At 39.8% G+C, this 25,202-nt stretch overlaps 1 protein-coding gene across 1 annotated transcript in view; it reads left to right on the forward strand.

The window, feature by feature from the left end:
• Positions 1-25,202, forward strand: part of MEP1A (meprin A subunit alpha) — a gene marked incomplete at its 5' end in the record, with an annotated part of 31,772 nt that overhangs the window by 6,154 nt on the left and 416 nt on the right. The window contains 9 exons of the mRNA XM_081246198.1: positions 3,696-3,813; positions 6,362-6,537; positions 11,306-11,527; positions 12,287-12,436; positions 16,249-16,464; positions 17,957-18,430; positions 20,807-20,980; positions 21,945-22,245; positions 24,645-24,793. Coding sequence (XP_081102324.1) covers positions 3,696-3,813; positions 6,362-6,537; positions 11,306-11,527; positions 12,287-12,436; positions 16,249-16,464; positions 17,957-18,430; positions 20,807-20,980; positions 21,945-22,245; positions 24,645-24,793 — 1,980 coding nt within the window. The remainder of the gene's footprint in view (positions 1-3,695; positions 3,814-6,361; positions 6,538-11,305; positions 11,528-12,286; positions 12,437-16,248; positions 16,465-17,956; positions 18,431-20,806; positions 20,981-21,944; positions 22,246-24,644; positions 24,794-25,202) is intronic.

Here is a 25,202-nt window from a genome sequence, read left to right on the forward strand (position 1 = left end):
GTATCTGGCTTATTTTGCTTACCATGTTTAAATATTTCTGTATTGTGGTGGGCCAGTAGTTAATTCTTTTTCATTACTCATTAGTATTCCTTTGTCTGAATATATTGCAACTGTTTATCCATTTTTCTGTTGATGGATGTGGGGCTGTTTCAAGTTTGGAGTCTATTGTGAAGAAAGCTGCTGTGATCATTCTTGTACAAGTCTGCGTGGATATGTGTTTTTTATTTATCTTGGGTAAATAAATGTCTAGGAATAGCATTGCTTGATCCTATGGTAAATATATGTTTAACTTTATAGGATAATGCCAAACAATCTTTCAAATTGGCTGTGACATTTTTCATTCTCAGCAGCAATGTCTGTGTCCCATTTGGTCCACCTTATCACTAACATAGGTGGAGTTAATCTTTTTAATTGTTGCCATTCTAGTGGTTATGAAATGGTATCTCACTGTGATTTTAAGTTGAGTTTCCCTAATGACTAATAATATTTAGCACATTTTCATGTGCTATTGACTCTTTACCTATCTTCTTTTATGAAGTGTCTGTCCAACTCTTTTATGATTTTTAAAATTATATTGTTGGTCTTTTCATTATTTGTAGAGCTTATATATTTTATGGATAAATTATGTCAGGTATATATGATGAATATTTTCTCCCAGTCTGTGACTTGCCTTCTTTTTAAAAAGCAGTGTATTGATTTTCTTAATCCTTTCAAAGAACCAACTTTTGACTTACTAATTTTCTCTTGCTTCTCTACTCTTTATTTTCTTGCTTTCTGCTCTTGTCTTTATGATTTCCTTTCTTCTACTTTTTTCAGGTTTAATTTGCCCTTCTTTTTTTACATTTAAGGTGGAAATTTGTATCATATTTTTAAGTCTTTGTTTTCCTCATAAAATACAATGCTATAATATGACATCTAAAGCCATAAATTTTATTTGAAGCATTGTTTTGACTACTTTCTTCATATTTTGATATGTTGTATCTTTATTCAAATTTAGTTTAGATATTTTCTAATTTCAGTTGTGATTTTTTAAAACCATGGGTCAATTAAAAGTGTGTTTAAAATTTTCCAAATATTTGGAATTTTTCTAGATATTCTATTATTGATTTCAAGTTTATTTTTTTGAGGTCAGAGAACCAGTTCCCTAAGATTTCAGTCTTTTGAAATTTACTGAGATATGTTTTGTGATCTACTTTATGATCTAGCTTGGTGATATTGCATGTGCACTTGAAAAGAACCTGTATTCTACAGTTTTAGGTCATATTAGCCTATCAGTGTCAAATAGGTCAAGGTGATTGTTGGTGTTGTTCAAATACTTATGTATGTATATTTATAAATATTTATATTAAGCTGTGCTCTCATGTACAAAGTTGTATCAATGGGAATCTTAACCAATGACATTTCCTTCTTTCAAAAATAAACCCTCCTTCAGTTTCTGCCCATTTTAGGCATTTTCCAGTGCCTAAAGTGTATCCTTTCAAAGAGTTTCCTTTCTTAATTTTTCCTAAATTTAATAATTGTTAACTGTGGGAGGGTTAGTCAGATTCAAATTCCTCCCCTATTATCAGAATGAAAAACTCTCTCAAAGCATTCTTTTTTAAAATTTTTATTTATTTTTATTGAAGTACAGTTGATTTACAAAGTTGTGTTAGTTTCAGTTGTACAGAAAAGTGATTTCATTTTATATTTTATGTAAAAAGAATCTTTTTCAGATTCTTTTCCCATATAGGTTATTACAAAATATTGAGTATAGTTCCCTGTGCTATACAGTAGGTCCTTGTTGTTTATTTTTATTTACAGTAGTGTGTATATGTTACTCCCAAATTCCTAATTTATTCCTTTGCCCCACTTTTCCCCTCTCAAAGGATTCTTAAACCAAATATAGTTAGCTTTCCTATGCTAATCTTCCAATATGTAGTCATTGGTATCTGAAATGAACTCTTCTCATATTATTTGATCCAGGTATAAAAAAGACTAGTGGTTTTCAAAACTAACATGATTGTTCAAGACAGATCCATGTAAAACCTACCATGTCAGGGCAGAGTAAAGAACTGGGAACTAGGAAACAATGAGGCAAAAGATAAGGTCCTTTCTCTCAAGGAGTTAACAGTGTCCTAAGGAGAGGAAACCACCTATGTAAAGACAACACACAAAACATCAAGTGTGGTTTTCAGAGGACGTGCACTCAGGGTTGGCTTTATGGTGAAGAAGGAGACTTCAAGTGGGCTTTATTTCCGTTTTTTTCTTTTGAATGATGTCAGGACAGTTTTTACAAAATTATTACAGAGTTGCTTAATTCCCCTTTCACAACCTACCCAGGTGTAGGGAAGGCAGAAGAGATGTGATTTTTAAATCAACCACTCTCAGTGTTTCCACTATTTGGCTTGAAGATAACAAAAGCAACACAATCTTATAGAAAGTGTGACTTTCATTATAATCAAACTTTTTTCCTTATATTATTGTAACAACCAAGCTGTCTTAGGTACATATCTTCAAATTATAGATGTTTCTCAGTAAGAATAGGTAAAAGTCCGTGAACATTGTCCAATAGTTTTAATGCATGCTCTTGCTGTTGCTGTGTGTGCTGTTTCCACAATTAATTTACTAATTATTCCAATGACTTTCTTTAATGACCTGAATATGATTTTAGGACATCTGAGTGGTGGAGTCTCCAACTCAGTAGTTTATTAAATAAGGGCCAGAAAAATATGAGATAAGTATATGGTAAACTGCCAAGAATTATAAACTCTTTGAAAGAATGCTGAAAATCAAATGTGCAAGAATATAATTTAATTTTATAGAACTTAGCTTAAGTTGTAACTTAGAGACCTACCTCCAACAAGTTGATGGGATTAAAAACTACACACACACACACACACACACACACACACACACACACGGTAAGAAACAATCTCCTTTCCTTTGGAGTATCTTTCTACCCCACCCATCCTTGTCTTATGCAATACCAAGGTATGTACACGTGCAGATTAGGGAAAAGGAATGATATTTGATCTTTGGTCATTGATCCACAAAGGTTACTAACAGGCATCTATAGGTCCATAAGGCTTCTGCTGCTTTGGTTCCAAACTTGGGTTACAGAAATCTTTTCTAAGGCTGCCTGCGGAGCTGCCTGTCTAGGCTTGCCATCTATTGGGGGTCCTACAGGGAAGCAGCATAAATATTACATGTACTTCTTATGCTTTCAGAAGCCATAAACCTCTGTAAGCTCTGCTCTCTTCCTCTAGCAAGAGGGGGTGACTTTTTAGATTGGGGGAAGGAATCCCTTTCTCAATGCTCTCCAAAGCACTTTATCCAGAAGACAGAAATGGCTTGAATTACTTCTGTCTTGTGCTCTGCCATGCAGCTGTCCTGAGGGAAGGTACTCAGAACTTCTGCTTAAATGGGGGATAAGGAAAGGGAGAAAGTGGGGAAGCTATGATTTTGTTCAGCCACACATACGTAACTGTATTCTTATTTTGTAGATATATATACATTATATATTTAACATATGCACTTAGTGTTTATATCCACAAATAATCTGTCAGTTTTAGTTTTCAAGGAATTTATTTACTATAAAAAAACTGTCATGGACCCCAGTGGATTTCATGTGGTGGCATGATTTTCTATATTTATAGGTTATATATATTATCCAAGAGCTAGCTAAGGCTCATTGATATTTTTATTGCTTTCTGCAGCACTGAATGCCAAAGGAGCTATTCTCTATGCCTTTGAAATGTTCCGCCTCAAGTCCTGTGTGGATTTCAAGCCCTATGAAGGAGAGAGCTCATACATCATCTTTCAGAAGTTTGATGGGTTAGTATGAAATTTTACAGAGTGTGAAAATCACATATCCTTTGATTATAAAAAGTGACACATCTCTTTCAAAGGCTAAAAGAATAAATTGGAAAGAAACTAAAAGCAAAATCAAATCTTTCACTGTGAATTTTTTAAAGTGGCATCACATTTTTAATGAGCTCTGTAGAGAATGAATTGTTTGGATACCATGGGGAACCAGGGAGACTCATCTCAGTTCTTTTCCTGAGTTGAGGTTATGCTTTAAATTATAGTCCTTTTTTTTTTAAGTCAGGTTTATTAAAGTATAAAATGCATCCTTTTGATGGCTCTGTTTTAAATTATAGTACTCTGATGGCTGGACGGACCTCTTTGAAAAGTTCTAGATGTAGATTTGCTTTTCAGAGTTACTTATTTCTAAGAAGAAATAAATGGTATATCAAGAAAGAAGACCTTTGTCTTCAGCGGTGTTTATGTCAACCAGTCTGAGCTAGATGAAGTTGGGAAGCAAAGCCACCATCTGCCATGACTCTGTAGGTCTGTGTCTTCAAGACCCAGCTGGAGGTATCTCTTCACACTGCAGTTCCCAACATGGCCTCTAGGTGTTGCCTGGATTTCGTTATCTAGTTTCGAAGGTGGGGATTTTGTTAATCATGGATGGATAACAGACGTAAAGAAAGAAGTTAGCACGTTTTAGCTTCTCGAGAAGAGTCTTAGACCTCAAAAGGTGTAAGCTTGGCAAGTAGGGGTGGTGGAGTAATAACAAGTAAATAGTTCTAGTATGCTATGGTGACCACAGAAGCAGGACCTCTAACATAGTGTGAAGTGAAGCATCAGGCAGAGCCAAGCTGAATGTCAGAGAGATGAAGAAAGGAGAAGGTTGTAGAGGCAGAGGAGAGGGAAGGACAAATGGGAGGTGGAGAGAGAGGGAAAACCCGAACTTGAGGGACTCATTGACTGTGGTCGGGAGATGTCTCTATTACATTTAAGTTAGGGGAGGGGAAAGGGGAGGAAGAGGGTCCAGGAAAGGGGCTGGCCCAAAGTGCCCCAAACCCTTCAGGATCCTGGTCCTCTGAAGCTGGAGGTTAACTGGGCTCTTTCAGAAGGACAAGGTCAAAGATTTACAGAGTGGTAGAGTTATGGTATTTTGCAACTTACACCTTTCTTTTGGGGAGGGATGTTAAAAAAAAGATAAATAATAGATGCTTCCTCTGGATTGTGGATATTTTGCAGAGTAAGCTCTGAATTGGTAATAAAATGCTACCGTCAGGCAATGTGATAATGGTGATGTTTGAGCAACTCAGTACATTAACTAAAGATCATTGAATTGTACACTTAAGATTGGTGAATTTTATGGTATGTAAAGTATACCTTAATAAAGTTGTTAGAAAATAACTAAGGTTTATCTCTGAGTAGAAATCAAGCCTATTAGCCTTTGAACTGTTATGATGTTAGCAATCTTGGGAAAACAGTGGCAGGTAATTTAATGTGATTGTCACCAAAGAACTCACAATTCACTGGTAGCATTTAAACTATTGTCAGATCTCTTATTCTGTTGAGCATTGGTTAAGGTATAGATCCTTGTTGAGGTGGAAAATCAGATTTACGAGAAAAGACAAAAATAATTGGGAAAAAGAGGGAAAGAGGCTGCACACGAGGAATTTAGAGTATCTGCTAGAAGTTCCTGAGTCCACCATTTTCTGAGGGAATTTATGGGTCCTTCTTGCCTGGAGCTCTTCAGACATAAGTTAGGCCACCTGCTGTGTGTTGTCATAATGCTGCAGATTGGGTAAGACTCCAAGAAATGAACTTGATTAACTTGCATTTTTAATGAGGTTCTTTTTTATGATCATAAAATATATGCCTGCTGATTATAGGAAATTTGAAAAGTCATGAAAATGTAAAGAAGAAGATGTAAATCAACCACAGCCACTGCTCAGAGACAGCTTTGTGGTATAAAAGCAATAGTGTTGTCCTTTGGAATGCCCCATGGGTTTGTGAAGGTGAAGAAAAATGCCAATTTTTACTTCTTTTTACCTGATGCATTATTAGGATTGATTTGCCTCTGAGTATGTAGGCATACTTTTATAATGGCCTATCACTTTAAAAAATGGCCACTTTTATAATGGCCTATCACTTTTTTTTGTTTTTTTCTTTTTTTTTTTTGCGGTACGTGGGCCTCTCACTGTTGTGGCCTCTCCCGTTGCGGAGCACAGGCTCCGGATGCGCAGGCTCAGCGGCCATGGCTCACGGGCCCAGCTGCTCTGCGGCATATGGGATCCTCCCGGACCCGGGCACGAACCCGCATCCCCTGCATCGGCAGGCGGACTCTCAACCACTGCGCCACCAGGGAGGCCCGGCCTATCACTTTTAAAGCCTGCATAATATTCTCTCCAGGGAATGTTGCTTTTTTCACCAGTGCCCTATGTTGATGAGAATGCTATTAATAGTTCCTTTTGGAAATCAAACCTAAATTTCTGCAAACCTAACCTAATTTGTGTTTTGGAATCCTATGAATTACAGCTGTTTAAGAATTCTCTAGAAGAAAATTTCTTTCTTCTCTTTAAAGGTGCTGGTCTGAGGTTGGCGACCACCACGTAGGACAGAACCTTTCCATTGGCCAGGGATGCGACTATAAGGCCATCATTGAACATGAGATCCTGCATGCTCTGGGGTTCTACCATGAGCAGTCAAGGACGGACCGGGATGATTATGTGACCATCTGGTGGGATGAAATTCTTCCAGGTGTGTATGAACCCAAGGTACTATTATCTTTATCACTTGCTCAGCCCAACCCTGGGATGACCAAGCCAAACCTATGTATGAATGGGAGCTTCAATTTCTCCAGAAGGAACACAAAATATGACCTCTCCTGTAGGCTGTGCTCATCTGGTCACAAGTGATCCCATGTAAGTGTCTCAGGGAAAGGTGAATGGTGGTTAACTAAATGTAGGGTTAACTGATAATCAAAAGCTCTTGCTTTGTTTCAATGTTTTTGTTGAAAATCTATCTAAAATTCTATTCTCCTGTCTCAGTGAGTAAAATGAATTAGGTCTCTGAGGATGGCAGGGTCCTTTTTCTGCATGTGAAATCTTGTGTAGCTCTAGAAAACTACATGAGGTCTAGTTGACTGTATGATAATCCTAAGACATGCTCCAGAATTTTTTTTTTGGTGCTTTACCAAATCAACAATAGATGCTTAAAAACAAAACAACAACTACAGCAAAAAACATAACAAAACCAACTTTTATCTGAATTTGCACTCCCAATTGTGTTAATTCTAGCTAATAGTTTTTCTGATTAATCAAAATGTACAAGTCTTTTCTTTCTCCTTTCTAAGCACCTCTTTCCTTCTGCCCCCAGCTCATAAAGGATAACACAGTAAAGGATAACACAGTTTTATTTCACATATTATTATGCAGTTATTCTAACAATTCTGATGAAAATGTTATAACTCAGTTTCCCAATGGGTGAGGGAAAAAATTCCATGCTGTGTTTCTGAAAACACCTAGTTTTTTAAAAAAGATTCTTTTGATTTTAAAGTCTTTATTGAATTTGTTACAATATTGCCTCTCTTTTATGTTTTGGTTTTTTTTGGCCGTGAGGCATGTGGGGTCTTAGCTCCCTGACCAGGGATCAAACCTGCACCCCCTGCATTGGAAGGTGAAATCTTAACCACAGGACCACCAGGGAAGTCCCAACACCTCATTTTTGATTAGGAATTAGTTCAGGAAGTGGAAAAGCATTATTTTGGGCAGTGATAGCTTAATGAAACTTTAATGTATTGGAAGTGCCTTAACTATGACCACACATGGTTTTCATGAAGCAAATCATTGCCTTGTAATTATGTTTCATTTAGATCCCAATTTAACATATGAGTTCACAGATTGCAGTGCATCTCTAATAATTTTAGGGACTTGGAGGAACTGGCCATACTTTAACATTAAATATCTGTCTCCAAAAGACTTCTGCCAGAACTAGCTCATTTTGGAGTAAGCTGTAACCATGGATCTCACAGGAGGCGGGGGTACAGATGGCTAATCCCATCAAAATCACCTCTGGGGTTTCTAAATCTGTGTCCCTCCCGGCACCTCCTATTCTGATATTTCATGAATGTGGAGTAGTGGTGGGAGGAGGGGAAACTATGTGGTTTGTAAAAGCCTAATCTGTTACCAGGATTGGACCCACACATATACTCCCACTCATCCTACCATTCAACCACTGAGCTAGAGGCCAAGTAATATTCTTCTTTGTCCCCCGGTACAATCTAGAGAAGTTCTAGACAGTATTCACCCAAGTATGAAATAATAGATCAAAGACAGTACATTTGTCTCCCAGGGGTAATTGCCTTATATCTGGGTCTGTGTAGATGCGACAGGAGAATGAAGATCAAAGGACCGAATCTCTGCTTGGGAGGCTCCGGGCACTATTAGACTTCGTCTGAATTTGCTAGAGGCCTGAATTTCTTACTTTCTCTTATATACTTAACTCTGCTGAAAATGACATGAGGAAGCAGAAAACATTCACATTTTTAAGTCTTGGAGAACACAATGCTAGGTGCTTCTAAGATAGTTTTAGGCCATATGAGGTCTCCTTTCACTTTCATATGAGGTCTCCTGTACACTTACAAGGATAATTTGCAGACATGCTCAGCTTTGGGTTGAGCATGAATGACTCACCATCTTTGCTCATCTCCTGTCTGTGTTTTCATTAGGTGTAATTTCATATATCTAAACTGCTTGCAATCACTGGAGAACTCTTCTCAAATGAGACATCAAATCCAATTTAGATCATAAGCAAGGGCAGTATTATTGTTCAGGGTAATTTATGACTTTATTGCATCTCATCTTCAGTTGATGGCAATCTTATTATTTAATCTAGGAAGATACTCTATTGGCAATATAGTTCTCTCCCCAAATCCATCTCTGTTTCTAAAGTCAGAATTGTGTTTTCTGGATCTGTTTCCTTTTATTAAGCAAAACACTTCTGAGGTCTAGCAGGGGTCTACAAATTACAGTCTGTGGGCCATATCTGTTTGCTTTTGTAAATAAAGTTTTATTGGAACATAGCCATGCCCATTTGTTTACATACTGCCTATGGCTGGTTTTGTGCTATAACAGCAGAGTTGAGTAGTTGTGACAGAGACCATACATCTTGCAAAGCCAAAAGTATTTTCTATCTGACCGTTTACACAAAAGGTTTGCCCATGAGCTCTGGTTTACAAGATCACTTCCTCTTCAAGCTCTCGGCTGTGAGTTCCCTGAAGGACCATGCCTGTCCTAGTCACTGCCAGGGGCTACCACTCACCTAGCACACATCCCAGTAAATAGTAGGCATGACAAAAATGTGTTGAGTTAAATTTTAAAATGTATTAAAAACATTTATTTGGTAAAGCATTCTGATAAGTATCGTTGGGTAATAAAGAATAAAACGATCTATTCTAACCTGATGATTTTATTGCAAGTTAAGGAAAACAGCCAGTGAATTGAAAGTGCCTTGCTTAAGATACCACTGAGAGTTACCAGGAGATCCCAGACCCACGCCCAAGTCCTCACACCACCTTGATGCTTTTTATAATTTTGCCCCCTTAACGGCCATCCCTGGACCACGTGCTCTGGAAGGAATGAGTTTCCTCCTTCCCTGTTGGGGTTATTTATTTCTTGCAGTTCTATCCCACCTTTGAAAATGCTTTGATCCCTCTTGGATTTAGTCCCCATAAAACCCCTGTGAGTTCGGAGGATGTAACATCAGTATTGTCGTTTTATAGTTAAAATAAGTGTTTTTTTTTGATGTTCAAAATTTTATTTAATAGTTCTATGGATATTGGAATATAAACTTGAGACTATACATTTATTAGAATACAGTGGAAATTTTTGTTAGCTCATTATGTTTATCTTAGGAGACTGATTTTTTTTACATCTTTATTGGAGTATAATTGCTTTACAACGGTGTGTTAATTTCTGCTTTATAACAAAGTGAATCAGTTATACATACACTTATGTTCCCATATCTCTTCCCTCTTGCATCTCCCTCCCTCCCACGCTCCCTATCCCACCCCTCTAGGTGGTCACAAAGCACCGAGCTGATCTCCCTGTGCTATGCAGCTGCTTGATCAAAGGGGTTCATGGGCTTTTCCAAAAGCATCTGGGGACCACTGCCAGGCTGTACCACACTTCTCCAATCCTGAGTGTACCTGAGTTGATGTCTTTGAAAGTTGGTCACATTTTCTTCTAATTATTAAAAACAGTTGGATGGGAAGCTAGAAAGGGAGAAAGAGATGATGAAAGTGGGAAGTTTTGACTGGGAGAGTTATGAGTATTCTCATTCAGTTTTTCTATCACTCCCTAAGAAGGGAATTAAAAACCTGTGAACTTCCCATTATTGCAGCTGAACCAGTAAATTCCTGATGGCTGCTGGATTAAAAGAGTATCTGGGTGGTTTCTCATTTCAGCATTTCACATTGCAGGGCATATTCTCTTACTTATGCTAATCTCATTTAAAATATTTTCATTTTCTATTTTGAAAGGAAAATCAGTTTTCTTCCTATTTTGTTTTTCTCACCATGGGGCAATTTCTAGAACAGGAGAGTGTGAGCCTTGATTGACAGGATGCCACTTTCTCTCAAGGTGCTAAACTTTCCTTCTGCCCTTAGATTTCTTTTTCCTAAATTGTTGGAGAGCTGGCCAGGTACAGCTCTTGGTGGATGAGGTACTTGGCTGTTAGCAAGATGCATCAGCCCTGAATATTTTCCTGAGTTCAAAAATTCCTTTTCCTACCATGAGGAATACCTGTCTCCACTTTGATATCTTCTCTTCTCTTTCTTAAATCCTCATACATACACACACACATTTATTTATTTATTTATATGTATAAAAATGAATCTTTGATTTAAATATACATTTAATAACATGCATTGCATATTTACATTACATTTGCATTATAATATATGTATATATTATGCACATATTTAATAATATGTATATATTTATTATTAATTATAACATGTATTTTTTTTTCTCTTTGGGAGTATTTACCCATTTAGTTAATTACTATGCCAGTTTCAAGCTACCACACAATTTTACTGAACAAGGAGTTAGGGAAAGATTCTCAGAATCAGTTCTCCTGACCTGGGGAAAGGTGGCCCCAGCTCATGACTCTTTCCCACTCAAACCAGCTTCCTCTTACTTTTTAAAAAATTTATTTATTTTTGGCCGTGTTGAGTCTTTGTTGCTGCACACAGGCTTTCTCTATTTAATATCCATTAAAATAATTGTATGTACTATTATATAATATATTAGTACATTACAATGTTATTAGTAAAAATTAATATATATTAATTTTATATGCATTGTGCAAATTATAAAATATGTTAAATATGTATATATGTTTAAATCAAAGATGAATTATTCTGCCCCCCTCCCTTATTTTGGTCTCTGCTTGAGTATCTAGTCAAAGAGGGTAGGATGGGGAAATGACAAGACTGATCAGGACCTGTGGATTCCCTCCCTGACAGGTTATCAGCACAACTTTAACACCTATGATGACAACTTCATCACAGACCTCAACACACCCTATGATTATGAGTCTTTGATGCACTACGAGCCTTTCTCATTTAACAAGAATGCTAGTGTCCCCACCATCACAGCCAAGATCCCTGAGTTTAACTCCATCATTGGGCAGCGCCTGGATTTCAGTGCTATTGATTTGGAGAGGCTGAACCGAATGTACAACTGCAGTGAGTACCTCTGGGTCTGAGGACTGGGTAAACACCCTGACCTTACGGGTTTCCTGTACATTTTCCTTTGTGTTAATTTGTTAATTTTGTTAATTTGTCCATTTCATTAAGGACATTAGTTTCCCTATCCTTAGAAAAAATTGTAACACCTACCTCACAAGATGGTCATGAAAATCAATTATGTGTTTGTGTTCTGTAAAGTGAAAATATTGGGCCAATGTAAGGAGCTGGAATTGTCCAACTTCTTCAGCTTCCCTTTGAAGAGTGCCTCCTTATGTAAAGCCCAAGATAGTTATAGGCTTGAAAGTATTTTGTATCTTAAATTCTTTGTCCAGGTTAGTGGTTCCTGGAGTCCTCTAATGCTCAGAGATGGGATGTTTTCTAAAATGGCCCCACTGGTCTTCAAAGACACATTCTTTAATCCTGTTCAATATGTATGTAGAGAAGATCTACTAAGAACAAAGCCTAGCATAATAGGTACCTCATTCTTGATCTAAAGGAGTCGACGGTTGGCATTTACAGAAAAGCATGATGGTAAGCCTTTTTATAGTTTGACTCTGTGAAGTGTGTAGGGCTGCATCTGTGTTGGCAGGTTCTGCTCTCTAATGCATGACGGTAGGACTTACAATTGAGAAAAATCAAGACAACGAAAGGCTCATAATCTTGCTAAAACAATGACATCTTAGTAGACTAAGTCATTAGGTATTTGACATGAGAGGCCTTAAATTTTTAACCAGGTGACAAAAATATCATTTGCAGCCACAACTCACACCTTTTTGGACCACTGTGATTTTGAGAAGGCAAACATCTGTGGGATGATTCAGAGTACCAGAGATGATGCTGACTGGGTCCATGAGGACAGCATTCCACCTGGACAAGCGGATCACACCTTGGAGGGAAAATGCATAGGTCAGTGAAGGCAGCAGGGAAGTACATTAAGAAGGTTCTCCAGGTTCAAAGGGAAATGGCAGCCGGCATGTTTGGCCTCAGCTGGAATGCTAGTTATAAAACCTGGAACTCTGAATGAGGACAAAAACCATTTCTCATATATTTATTTCATTTTATTATTATTATTATTTTCTTTTTTTGGTACGCAGGCCTCTCACTGTTGTGGCCTCTCCTGTTGCGGAGCACAGACTCCAGACACGCAGGCTTAGCGGCCATGGCTCACGGGCCCAGCCGCTCCGCGGCATGTAGGATCTTCCCGGACCGGGGCACGAACCCGTGTCCCCTGCATCGACAGGTGGACTCTCAACCCCTGCGCCACCAGGGAAGCCCAACATATCTTTATTATTAACGCAATAAAAAGCATCCACATTCTGGGCATGCAAAAGAAAGTTTCATTTAAGTGATGACAAATCTGATACAGACATAATGGTTGATATGACTTTGTACTTGTTGGTTATCTAGTTTATAAAGAGTGTGTGTAACACAGGAAACTGTACTCAATATTTTTTAATAACCTATAAGGGAAAAGAGTCTGAAAAGGAATATCTCTATCTATCTATCTATCTATCTATCTATCTACCTGTCTGAATCTCGTGCTGTATACCTAAAACTAACAACGACACTGTAAATCAACTATACTTCAATAAAAATTTTTTTTTAATTTTAAAAAATATATGACTTTGTGGGACTTCCCTGGTGGTGCAGTGGTTAGGAATCAGTCTGCCAATGCAGGGGACACGGGTTCGATCCCTGGTCTGGGGAAATTTCACATGCCATGGAGCAACTAAGCCCGTGTGCCACAACTACTGAGCCTGCGCTTTAGAGCCCACGAGCCACAACTACTGAAGTCCGCATGCATAGAGCCCTTGCTCTTCAACAAGAGGGGCCACTGCAATGAGAAGCCTGCACACTGTAACAAAGAATAATCCCCACTCGCCACAACTAGAGAAAGTCTGCGGGCATCAACGCAGACCCAGTGCAGCCAAATATCTATATATATGACTTTGTAAATTAGGGCAATGTCTCTAACAGCAGTGTCCTCCGGTGGAACTACAGTGTGCACCACATATGTAATGTAAAAATTTCTAACAGTCACATAAAAAAGAAACAAGAGAGGGCTTCCCTGGTGGCGCAGTGGTTGAGAGTCCACCTGCCGATGCAGCGAACATGGGTTCGTGCCCCAGTCCGGGAAGATCCCACATGCCATGGAGCGGCTGGGCCCGTGAGCCATGGCTACTGAGCCTGCGTGTCCGGAGCCTGTGCTCCGCAAAGCAGAGGCCACAACAGTGAGAGGCCCGCGTACCGCAAAAAAAAAAAAAAAAAGAAACAAGGGAAATTCTCTTTAGTAATATACTTAACCCAATATATCCAAAATCTTAACATTTCAATGTGCAATCAATATAAAAACTATTAATGAGATACTTCACACTTTTTTACAGTAGGTATTTGAAATCTGGTGTATATTTTATCCTTACAGCAAATCTCACTTTGGACTGGCCAGAGTTCAAGTGCTCAATCACCATATATGTTTGGTAGCTGCCATATTGGATAACAGCTTCAGATAGTTCCTGTACATGGTTTGTGCAGTGAAAAAGCCATAAAGTCAGGAGAGACCCGGGTTTAAAATCTGGCTCCACCACTTGCTAATTGTGACTCCAGGAAATTGTTTTTGTTGTTGCTGCTGTTTAAGTCTTTTGGCTTTTTGTAAGCCTCTCTGACCATCAAGCTATTGATCCTTCACAGCGAGCTTGGAAAGAGATAATGCATATAGAATCTTCACAGGCAGACCAGCAGCCTTACTCCCTACTTATTTCCCCCATCATCCCTTTCTCTCCAGAGGTTGTATTTATTTTTTTCAATTCCTATCTTAACACCCTTTTATTATGTGCTTGTCATTGAAATTGTACCAACCCTATTTGGAAGCAGGTGGGGTTATAGATTATAATAGTCTTTTAAAGATTGAACTATCATCAAGTCCCTTAGTCTCTGCCTGTGGGAGAGTTGGTAAGAGTTCCTTCACAGAAGAGACCCAGCTTATCACCCAGATGCCAGGCCACCAGGGAGAATGTCAGAGGTTGTCAACAATTGCCACTCTTTCTCACGCCTTGGCAAAGAGCGAAAGTCTCTGTTACACATCAGATTATTAAACATATAATCTCCAGTGTCCAAAGGGTGATCTACGCCTGAAGCTCTCTTTAAATTTCCATCATAGCCTCTAATCTAATCTCTCCTGTGGGTTTGCTGCTAGGCTAATGTGCAAGTTCCAGCTAAACAGAAAGGTGATCTCCGTGTGAGAGGAATCTGCTGAAAGAATATTCTAGCATTTTAGTAGGAAAGGAAAGGACCACAGCCCAGAGAGGTAACTAGAAATGCTTTCTCAGGTTAACTTGACTAGCCATTATGCTTCTTCCACAGGAGGCACATAATGGGACGGGGTTTCCTCTGCTAGAGAGCACTGCCTTATTCAGGTAGATGCATAGACTCAAAGAGCTCGAAGGATAGAAGCCACTTCCCACTTGAATCCCAGAGAGATGAATGAATACCCAGTTAGTGGCAGCTCTAGGGCAAGAATTCAGGTCTCCTGACTCCTCAGCTTGAGTTATTGGACTTGCACTTCATACTTCTGACCTCAACTGGTGGAATTCCTGAGCAAGGATAACCAGGAGAGCTTCTTAGCCCTGTGAGCTCTTGTTTACCTTAACCGAAGCCCTCAGCAATTCACGACACAAAAGTCTAAGGCTAGTAAGATAAAGTATTGAGAAGAACATACCGGCAAATATAATTTATCCTGATGATATATTAAAGACATATGGTATTTTTCAGCTTTGTAGAAAGCTTATTTAAACATCCTTCCTCATGCCCCATATGTGAGGCAGGATGAGGCAAGGACTCATATTGTCAAAGTACCTGGAACTGTAGATGCTCACTTCATTTTTACTTGATGAAATGTTTTGAGTGGAGCATTTGGTAAGCGGTTGAGTATTGGAGTAAGTTTAGATGACTTCTTTATATGCAAGAATTGTTCATTGCCCTTGCCTTTGAAAAAGTGTGCTGGCTTTCCAAGTGGTGTATTTGTTTAGCCACCTGCTCTTGTTTTGGGGGAGAGAATTTTGAGATACATGAGTTGGGCAAACCCAGCTTCTGGCATAAATGTAGACCCTTTATCCCCTCTTTCTTAGTGTTCTTCCAAGGCTTTCTTTACATCCAGGAGAAATCCTCAGTTGGTCCCTAATATGCCTTGAATGCCCCTTCTTAGAACACAGTAAAGGTGATTCTTTACCACTGATAGTACACCCAGTTATTAGGCTACAAAAGGGTGAAACTGAACCCTTCTCATTGTGAATATTTAAAATCCAATTCCTAAAACTTTGAATCCCACAGTTTCTTATACAGCTAGGAGGCCAGCTCTTTTCCTTGGAATGAATCTCTAAACAACAAAGTTAATGTAGAAAATGGAGTTCGTCTCACAGACATTAGATTCCATCAACTTTGCTTAAAGCCTGTATTTCCTTAAGTCAGAGGTATACATTTCACAACCTTGGGAACAAAGGCAATCAAAAGAGGCAGTGGAGAGCTGTGACTTTGACCAGCATTTCTGTCTGTGGAGACAGACAGAATATTTACTGACAAACAACCTTTTTATTTTCCCCAGAAGAGTTCTAGCCTTTGTTGCCTGGAGGATGGCTGTTGCTCACTGTTTCACTTTGCCTGGGCTGAGGGCACCCTGGGGTATTTGTGGCCAGAGGTGGGAATTTAAGTTCCTCTCTCCGTAGGTGCCGGCTACTCCATGTACTTCAGTACCAGCTTGGGGATAGCAGAGGAGGCAGCCCTGTTGGAGTCTCGGATTCTTTACCCAAAGAGGAAGCAGCAATGCCTGCAGTTTTTCTATAAAATGACAGGAAGCCCTTCAGACAGACTCGTCGTGTGGGTCAGGAGGGATGACAGTACGGGCACCGTTCGCAAGCTGGTCAAGGTGAAGACCTTTCAAGGTACTTAAAGGCATCCTGCGAGGACTGATTGGGCTTCATATTTGGGATTGTGCTGTTTCTCCTCCTTCCCCTCCCTCTCCCTTTTCGCCGTCCTCCCCCTCATCATTCCTCCCCCTCCTCCTCCTCTGTCTCCTCTTCCTTCCTTTCCTCCACCTCTCTTCTGCCTCTTTGAAATGCATAACGCCTGGCATGTTTTAACCACTCAATGGATGTTTAACCATTCAGAAATTGCGGGCTCAGGTGAGGCTGAAATATACGATTGAAAGAGGCCAATCAGGGAAAGAGAAAAGAAGGCCAATCCGAATATAAAAATCTAGTTCTCACCAGAGCTTTGGAGAAAGCCAGAATAGAGAAAATTGGTGATTCAAAGGTGGAGATTGGAAGGGAAAAGGGAAGCAGGGATTGATGCTGCTGGAGAGAAGTGGTTAAATAGTGGACCACAAGTGTTTCTGCATCTGTTTCAGCAAACTGAATGATGCCATTATTTAATACACTGAGGTAACTTGAAACCTACTTGTGAAGTTGGTGGCAAGCAAGTGACTTGTATACATTAACTTCACTAAAGTCACTTATATATTCCTTAGTGATACTTTACGTATTTCTATAAGAAGATCATGAAAACCTTAAAATGCTAAGGTAGTTAGTTGGTTGTGAGAGTAATCTGACTGAAAATCAAGATCCAGGGTTATAAAAGCTAAGCGCTTACATTCTTTTATTGTGGTGGTAGTTCGTTCATAAACAGAAAAGGAGAGACATATTTTTCCAGTTTTCCATTCAACAAAGAATTTCTCAATTAAAATGAGATAAAGGAAGCATTCTTTGTGTACTTCTAGAAGAAGCTGCTGCTCTTGAAGGGTGAAGACTTCCTTAGTAAAGCCTACTCAGAAGGACGGGAGCCCAAATTGTCTCTACCCCGGTCACTCTGTGGGTAGAAAATGCTACAAATAATGGTTTTGAGGGGTTCACTTTTCTGGCTGAAATTTACAGAGCATCTTTTTCAAATAGAGGGATGACAACTAGGTGCCCTTTAAGAGTTGAGAATTTGCTGTGTTACCAAGGACTGTAAATATGGACATATGAAATTGCCATTGTTTGACTTTTGACTTATCAAAGGTCTGTTTTATATGGTTCAGCCCAATACTTGTGCATTCAGTGCTAACATTAAGGGGGTGGGGTGCATTTATACCAACAAACCCAGGGGAAAGCTCAGAACCTGCAGAATGGAATAATAATGGAAAACAAATTTGTGATTAAGACTTTTATGATAAATCAGAGTGTGTCTTTTTTTATTTTTCTTTTTTAGCTATTTTCCCATACTAGATATGTGACTTTGGAAAAGTTCCTTAACAAGTTTATAGCAGTTCTCTCCTGTGTTTGTTGTGAAGATTACATGAGATCGTTCATGCAAAGCACCTGCCACAGTATGAGGCTCCAAGTAAGTGCTCCAAAAATGTTGGTCACAGTTGTCACCAATTTTATTCTCTGTCCTCAGGAGATTCTGACCAAAATTGGAAAATTGCCCATGTTACACTAAGAGAGGAAAAGAAGTTTCGCTACCTTTTCGAGGGCACAAAGGGTGACCCCCAGAACTCGAGTGGGGGAATTTACCTGGATGACATCACTTTGACAGAAACCCCATGCCCCGCAGGGGTTTGGACGGTCCGGAATTTCTCTCAAGTCCTGCAGAACACGGTTAAAGGGGACAAACTTCAGAGCCCTAGATTCTACAGTTCAGAGGGCTACGGTTTGGGGTTGACCTTGTACCCTCATGGCAGAACGAGCTCCAGGAGCTCTGAGTACTTGGGACTTGCCTTTCATCTGTGTAGTGGAGAGAATGATGCTGTCCTGGAGTGGCCAGTGGAGAACAGACAGGTGATAATGACAATACTTGACCAGGAACCCGATGTCAGGAAGAGAATGTCCTCCAGCATGGTGTTCACTACCTCCAAGTCCCAGACATATACAGGTAGGTGGTGAGAAGACCTGCACCTCCATCTGGAAGGGCCAATAGACACAGTTCTCATCTGTATAGGAGAGATTAACTTTCTCCTCACATTTCCTCCTTGGGCACATCTACAGCAATGTTGGAGCATTAAGTTAAAATGTCCTTGTTTCTTTTTTCTTTCATTGAAGTGTAGTTGATTTACAATGTTGTGTTAATTTCTGCTGTACAGCAAAGTGATTCAGATATACATATATATTCTTTTTCATATTCTTTTCCATTATGGTTTATTACAGGCTATTGAATACAGTTTCTTGTGCCATTCAGTAGGACTTTGTTGTTTATCTATTTTATATACAGTAGTTTGTATCTGCTGATCCCAAACTCTTAATTTATCCCTCCCATCCCCTTTCCGCTTTGGTAACCAGAAGTTTGTTTTCTATGTAAGTGAAAAATTTCAGTGTCATCTTATCTCTTTCTCTTTCCTGAATTCATCCATCAAGCATCTAAGTAAGGGCTTGCAAGGTGCCAAGCTCTGTGCCAGTTCCTTAGGGTACAAGCAAACCAGCCAGTCCCTGCCTCACTGAGCTCAGTCCGAGAAGACAGATCCAGGTAATCATTTATCAAATACTCAGAATTTGCGAGGCTCTGTGCAAAACTAACGCACTGAGTCCTAAAATATTACTCATTGTCAGTAGGTCCATGAAACAAACTTGCATGAATAAAGGAATGGGCAAACTATTTTTTTTTCAAAAGAAGAGACTTAAGCCTTAAAAGGAAGAAGCTCTAACTTTCTCTTCCCCTTCATTGAGAAGTCACTCAGTAGTGGACAATGACCCTTCACAGGGGTGGTTCTCTGCTCCACCCCCCTCCCAATTCTCAGGGTTTTTGGGGGGTTTTTTGGGGGGGTTATTATTCAAACAGAAAGTCACAAAAATTATAATCATCCTCATCAGTTCACTCAGTCCCATGTAATTAATTTTTTTTATCTTGATCTTTTGTTAACACTTTTATGAATTCATCAGTTTTCCATTAGAGTTCTGAAAATGCTTATTCATTCAGTTCACCAGTATAGTCAGTTACCAGAAACCTGTACTTGTCAGAGTCTTTTCCATGAATTCCTTGAAGATGAAAACCTTTTATAGGAACATTTTAGCAAAAGCATCAGAGTACACCCAGAACTGTCTGTAAATGACAAAAGACTTAAAAATGACCACGGTTAAAATTTGATGAAAGTTCATAATAATGCAATTGACAAGGAAATTTAGTTATTTCTGAGATATACATTTGAAAGTAATAACTAGAATTATGACTTATTACACCAGAACATGTAAGATTTTTAGAAATTTCATGTAATGTCTGAAACATTTATATTAATATATTTCCATACAAATAACCCAAAGAGAGTTTAGTATTAGTTGTGTTTTTGGTTTGTTTGTTTGTTTTTTTATACTGCAAGTTCTTATTAGTCATCAATTTTATACACATCAGTGTATACATGTCAATCCCAATTGCCCAATTCAGCACACCACCATCCCCACCCCCACCCCCGTGGTTTTCCCCCATTGGTGTCCATATGTTTGTTCTCTACATCTGTGTCTCAACTTCTGCCCTGCAAACCGGTTCATCTGTACCATTTTTCTAGGTTCCACATACATGCGTTAATATACGATACTTGTTTTTCTCTTTCTGACTTACTTCACTGTTTATGACAGTCTCTAGATCCATCCACGTCTCAACAAATGACCCAATTTCGTTCCTTTTTATGGCTGAGTAATATTCCACTGTATATATGTACCACATCTTCTTTATCCATTCATCTGTCAATGGGCATTTAGATTGCTTCCATGACCTGACTATTGTAAATAGTGCTGCACTTAACATTGGGGTGCATGCGTCCTTTTGAATTCTGGTTTTCTCAGGGTATATGCCCAGCAGTGGGATTGCTGGATCATATGGTAATTCTGTTTTTAGTTTTTTAAGGAACCTCCATACTGTTCTCCATAGTGGCTGGATCAATTTACATTCCCACCAACAGTGCAAGAGGCTTCCCTTTTCTCCACATCCTCTCCAGCATAATTCTCCTGGAAAGAGTAAATAACCTGATTTTTTTCCAACACATTTTTTTCTGATTAACAAAGCTCTTATGGGTAAACAACAAGGTCCTACTGTACAGCACAGAGAACTATATTCAATATCCTATGATAAACCATAATGGAAAAGAATAGTAAACAAAATGTATTTATTCATATAACTGAATCACTTTGCCGTACAGCAGAAATTAACACATTGTAAATCAACTATCCTTCAAGAAAAAAAAGCTCTCTGTACTCCTTAAAGACAAATGGAAAGTGAAAAATAAAGTGATAATGTGATTTTCTGTAATCTGTAACTTTGCAGCAATAAAAGGCTCCGTCATGTGGGACAGGCCGTCTGTCATGGGGTCCTATGACAAGAGCTGTGCCTGTTTTAGAAGCATCGACTGGGGCTGGGGTGCTACCATCTCCCACCAAATGCTGAAAAGGAAGAGTTTCCTTAAAAATGACGACCTCATAATGTTTGTGGACTTTGAAGGTATTTTGCTGGTTTTCCTGAATAAATAACCCTATGTTCTGGGTGTTCTATTGACTTTACATGGATATTTTAAAGCATCTCATGGAAGGTGGGGATCTTTTGGGGTGACTAGGTTAAAAACAAAAAAAGATGTGCTCTAAGAGAACCACATTGTACTCTTTTATTCAAGGACTCCCATCTCGATTGTAATTGTCCTGGGGAGAAACTAAAACTTTAGTGTCACCTTTTTGTATAACTTATCAAATGTGACAGTTGGCTGACTTCAATTTAGTTTCAGTCAGTCTATCCATACTCACTTTATGCTTCTCTTCTCAAGTTAAATAAATAAAATCGTGATTGGACTACTTTAAACATAAACATAGCAAAAAAAAGAATGAAATCTTGCCATGTGCAACAACATGGATGGACCTGAGGGGCATTGTGCGTCATGAAATAAGTCAGATAGATAAAGGCAAATATTGTATGTTTTTGCTTACATGTGGAATCTGAAAAACAAAGCAAATGAACAAATATAACAAAACAGACTCACGGATACAGAGAACAAACCAGAGGGGAAAGGGGTAGGGGTAGGGGTAGGGACAAAATAGGGGCAGGGGATTAAGAGGTACAAACTACTATGTATGAAATAAGTTACAAAGATGTAATGTACAGCGCAGTGAATATAGTCAATATTTTATAATAACTTTGTATGAAGTGTAATCTATAAAAATGTCAAATTACTATTTATACACCTTAAAACTAATATAATATTTTAAGTCAACTATACTTCAATAAAAACTAATCAATCTATAAAATAGTTGGCATTATGAAAATCTGCTGGATTCAAAGCCACTTTTCTACGTCACTAAAGGTGAAGACCAAGAAGGGTAGAGGCAGCCCAGGGAGCTTTCTCCAGGAGTGGAAGTGAATTGTTGTCAGATTTAATCATATATCTTCCTCACCACCCTTTGTCTCTTTCCTCTAGATATCACCCACCTTAACCACACTGAAGTTCACATTAAAGACAGCAGGCTGATCCCCCAAAGCCTCGTTTTCCAAGGCCAGGAGCAGCCAGCTTCAGAAGAAGGTTTGGGAAAGGCCTCCTTAGAGAAAGCCCTACTGGGCAGCCTGGACCAGGAGCAGCACAGCCGACAGAAGCGGTCGGTGGACAACACGGGCCCCATGGAGGACCACAACTGGCCACAGTACTTCAGAGACCCATGTGACCCGAACCCTTGTCAAAACGAAGGCATCTGTGTGAACGTGAAGGGGATGGCGAGCTGCAGGTAGGCTCTGTGGCCTGGGGCGGCAGGTGTGGGTCGGCAGAGGGGAGCCCTATGTCTGCTTACTCTGCTAAAAGGCACAGTTTTCAGGTCAGGGCATCCACGCCATCAGATGGTCAACCGTGTCGGTCCTTGACTCCAAAAAGCCGTGCCTGGAATCAGAGGGCAGAGCAGGGGTCCTGCCAGAGCAGAAGAGACCCAAAGCCCCTGTCTCTTCACATGTATCCCTTAGCTACCTCTGGGACATTGTCAACATCATCTTGAATGTTGTTGGAATTTTGAACTCCACTGCAGGGCTCAAAAATGACCCAGAGCTTTTTTTTTTTTTTAATATTTATTCATTTATATATTTATTTGGTTGTACCGGGTCTTAGTTGTGGAAGGTGGGCTCCTTAGTTGAAGCTTGTAGGCTCCTTAGTTATGGCATAAGAACTCCTAGTGGCATGCATGTGGGCCCAAACCTGGGCCCACTGCAATGGGAGCGCGGAGTCTTATCCACTGCACCACCAGGGAAGTCCCGACCCAGAGCTTTTAGCATCAAGGCTCCACCACAGGGACTCAGGACAAAGCTTAAACCTTTCCTGACTCCAAGTGTTATTATTGTTATTAATTATTATTTCTATTGTCCATTAGTTCAATTGTACTATTATCATATTTATGTTTTCAATAATAATAAGAAGAATATCTGATATTTGGGGGCTGCTTGCTATGTGTCATGTGCTCCCCCGAGCAGTTTGCACTCATGATCTAAATTATTCCTCACAGCCACCCTGTGACATAAAGGCCCTTCTTATCCCCATTTAGGGCATAAGAAATTTGAAGCTTACAGAAGTAAGTAATTTGTCTGAAATTACCCAGATGGTAAATTCTGGAGCTTAGACTTGCAATCCAGGTCTGTCTGTCTGCACAGTTTGCTATATTTAATAGTTCTTTTTATAATGTTTGTTATTTGCATAAAATATTTCATAAAAGGGTGTATGTGATGACAGAAGCATCAGTTTCATTTGATAAAATAGTAGCAGATGTGGGAGCCGGTCTGCTTGGCTCAAAACACCTACATTTCTTCTCAGCTGTTTTTGATCTCCGCTTTGCTCTTTCTTTCTTTTTTTTTTTTTTTTTTTTTTTTATTTGCGTTACGCGGGCCTCTCACTGTTGTGGCCTCTCCCGTTGCGGAGCACAGGCTCCGGACGCGCAGGCTCAGCGGCCATGGCTCACGGGCCCCGCCGCTCCACGGCATGTGGGATCCTCCCAGACCGGGGCACGAACGCGTGTCCCCTGCATCGGCAGGCAGACTCTCAACCACTGTGCCACCAGGGAAGTCCCTGTTCTTTCTTTTTTAAACTTTTATTTTGAAATAATTTTAGATTTACAGATACATTTCAAAAATGCAGCAGAGTTCCCCATACCCTAAAGTCAACATCTTACATAACCATCGTACATTAACAAAGGCAAGAAATGAGCATTAACAAAGGTAAATACTATTAAAAACAGTATTAACTAAACGACACACCTTATCCAGATTTCCCCAGTTTTTCCACCAATACACTTTTTCTGTTCCAGGATCCAGTTCAGGACCCCTTGTTCCATTTAGTTTTCATGTCTCCTTAGCTCCTTCAATCCTGAGCGGGTCCTTGGTCTTGTCTTTCATTACCTTGATACTTTTGAAGAGCGTTGATCAGTTATTTTACAAATTGTTCCTCAATTTGAGTTTATCTGATGTCTTCTCATGATTATATTGAGGTTGTACATTTTGGGTAAGAACCAAGGCATGATATGACCTTCTCAGTGTGTCCTGTGAGGGGTACCAGATGTCAATATGTGTTATTACCGGTGATGTTAACCTTGACATCTGGACAAGAGGGTGTCTGCCAGCCCTGTCTCCTGAGAAGTTACCATTCCTCACTCTTTAATTAACACATGTCTTGGGAGAGACCCTCAGAGACCATGCAGACATCTTGCCTTTCCTCAAACCCTCACCCACTAATTTCAGCATCCGTTGGTGGAGTTTGCTGAACCATCACTACTGTGTGTCAGGAAACACATTCTTTAAGTGTCTCAAACCTTCCTCCTGAACTTTGCATGTGGTAGCCAAGAGGACAGGGTCTGGAGACAGACCTTCAGAGATTAGACTTCAAGAGTGAGACACTTACTAACTGCGTGGCCTTGAGCAAGTTATCTAACTTTTCTGAAAGATAAGGATGATGAGAATGGCCTGGTAATAACCACCACCTCAAAGGGTTGTTCCAGGATTAAATTAATTGACTTCCATAAAGCACTTTGAATGAGGCCAGGTGCGTGTAACTGCTGAGTGTCCTCTGCCATTGTTGCTGTGTTGGTCTTGTTGTCAGGAAGCCCTTGGGGCTCAGGTGGTTCCCACACGCCCCTGTGTCCTGTCTCCCCAGGTGCGTCTCTGGTCACGCCTTCTTCTACACTGGGGAGCGATGTCAGGCCATGCAGGTGCACGGCAGCCTCCTGGGCCTGATGATCGGAGGCACAGCCAGCATGGTTTTCTTGACCTTCACCATCATCTCCATCCTTCGCCAAAGGCCAGGTAGTGATGCCCGCTGACATCAACTAGACTGCAGAAGTACCTCCTGCCCTTGGGCCCTCCCTTTCCTTCCAGTGCTCATTGCAGTTTGGGGCAGCTTCTATCGACCTTGCTTTGCCTCCAGCCTCTTGTGTGACCCTTCTGGCTTTCCTGTCCCCACCCTCACATGGTTCTGTTACCCTGCTCTGTGCTCCAAATGTATCTAGTGTGTCCTGTGATGACGCTTTTATCCCTTAGTTGTAAATCCCTTGTTTAATAGACTGTCTTTCCCATAGACCATAAGCTCTACGCGGGCAGACCCACCTTTATTGTGTTAGCCCAGTGCCTGGGAGTCTGCCTGGCCTGGCATGCATGGTCACTCGGTAAAAATGAATAAGTGAGCCAGTAATTGAATGAATAACTAAGATATAGA

This window comes from Mesoplodon bidens (assembly GCF_964165515.1).
Source record: "Mesoplodon bidens genome assembly, chromosome: 10".
In the NCBI taxonomy this organism is placed as follows: domain Eukaryota; kingdom Metazoa; phylum Chordata; class Mammalia; order Artiodactyla; family Ziphiidae; genus Mesoplodon; species Mesoplodon bidens.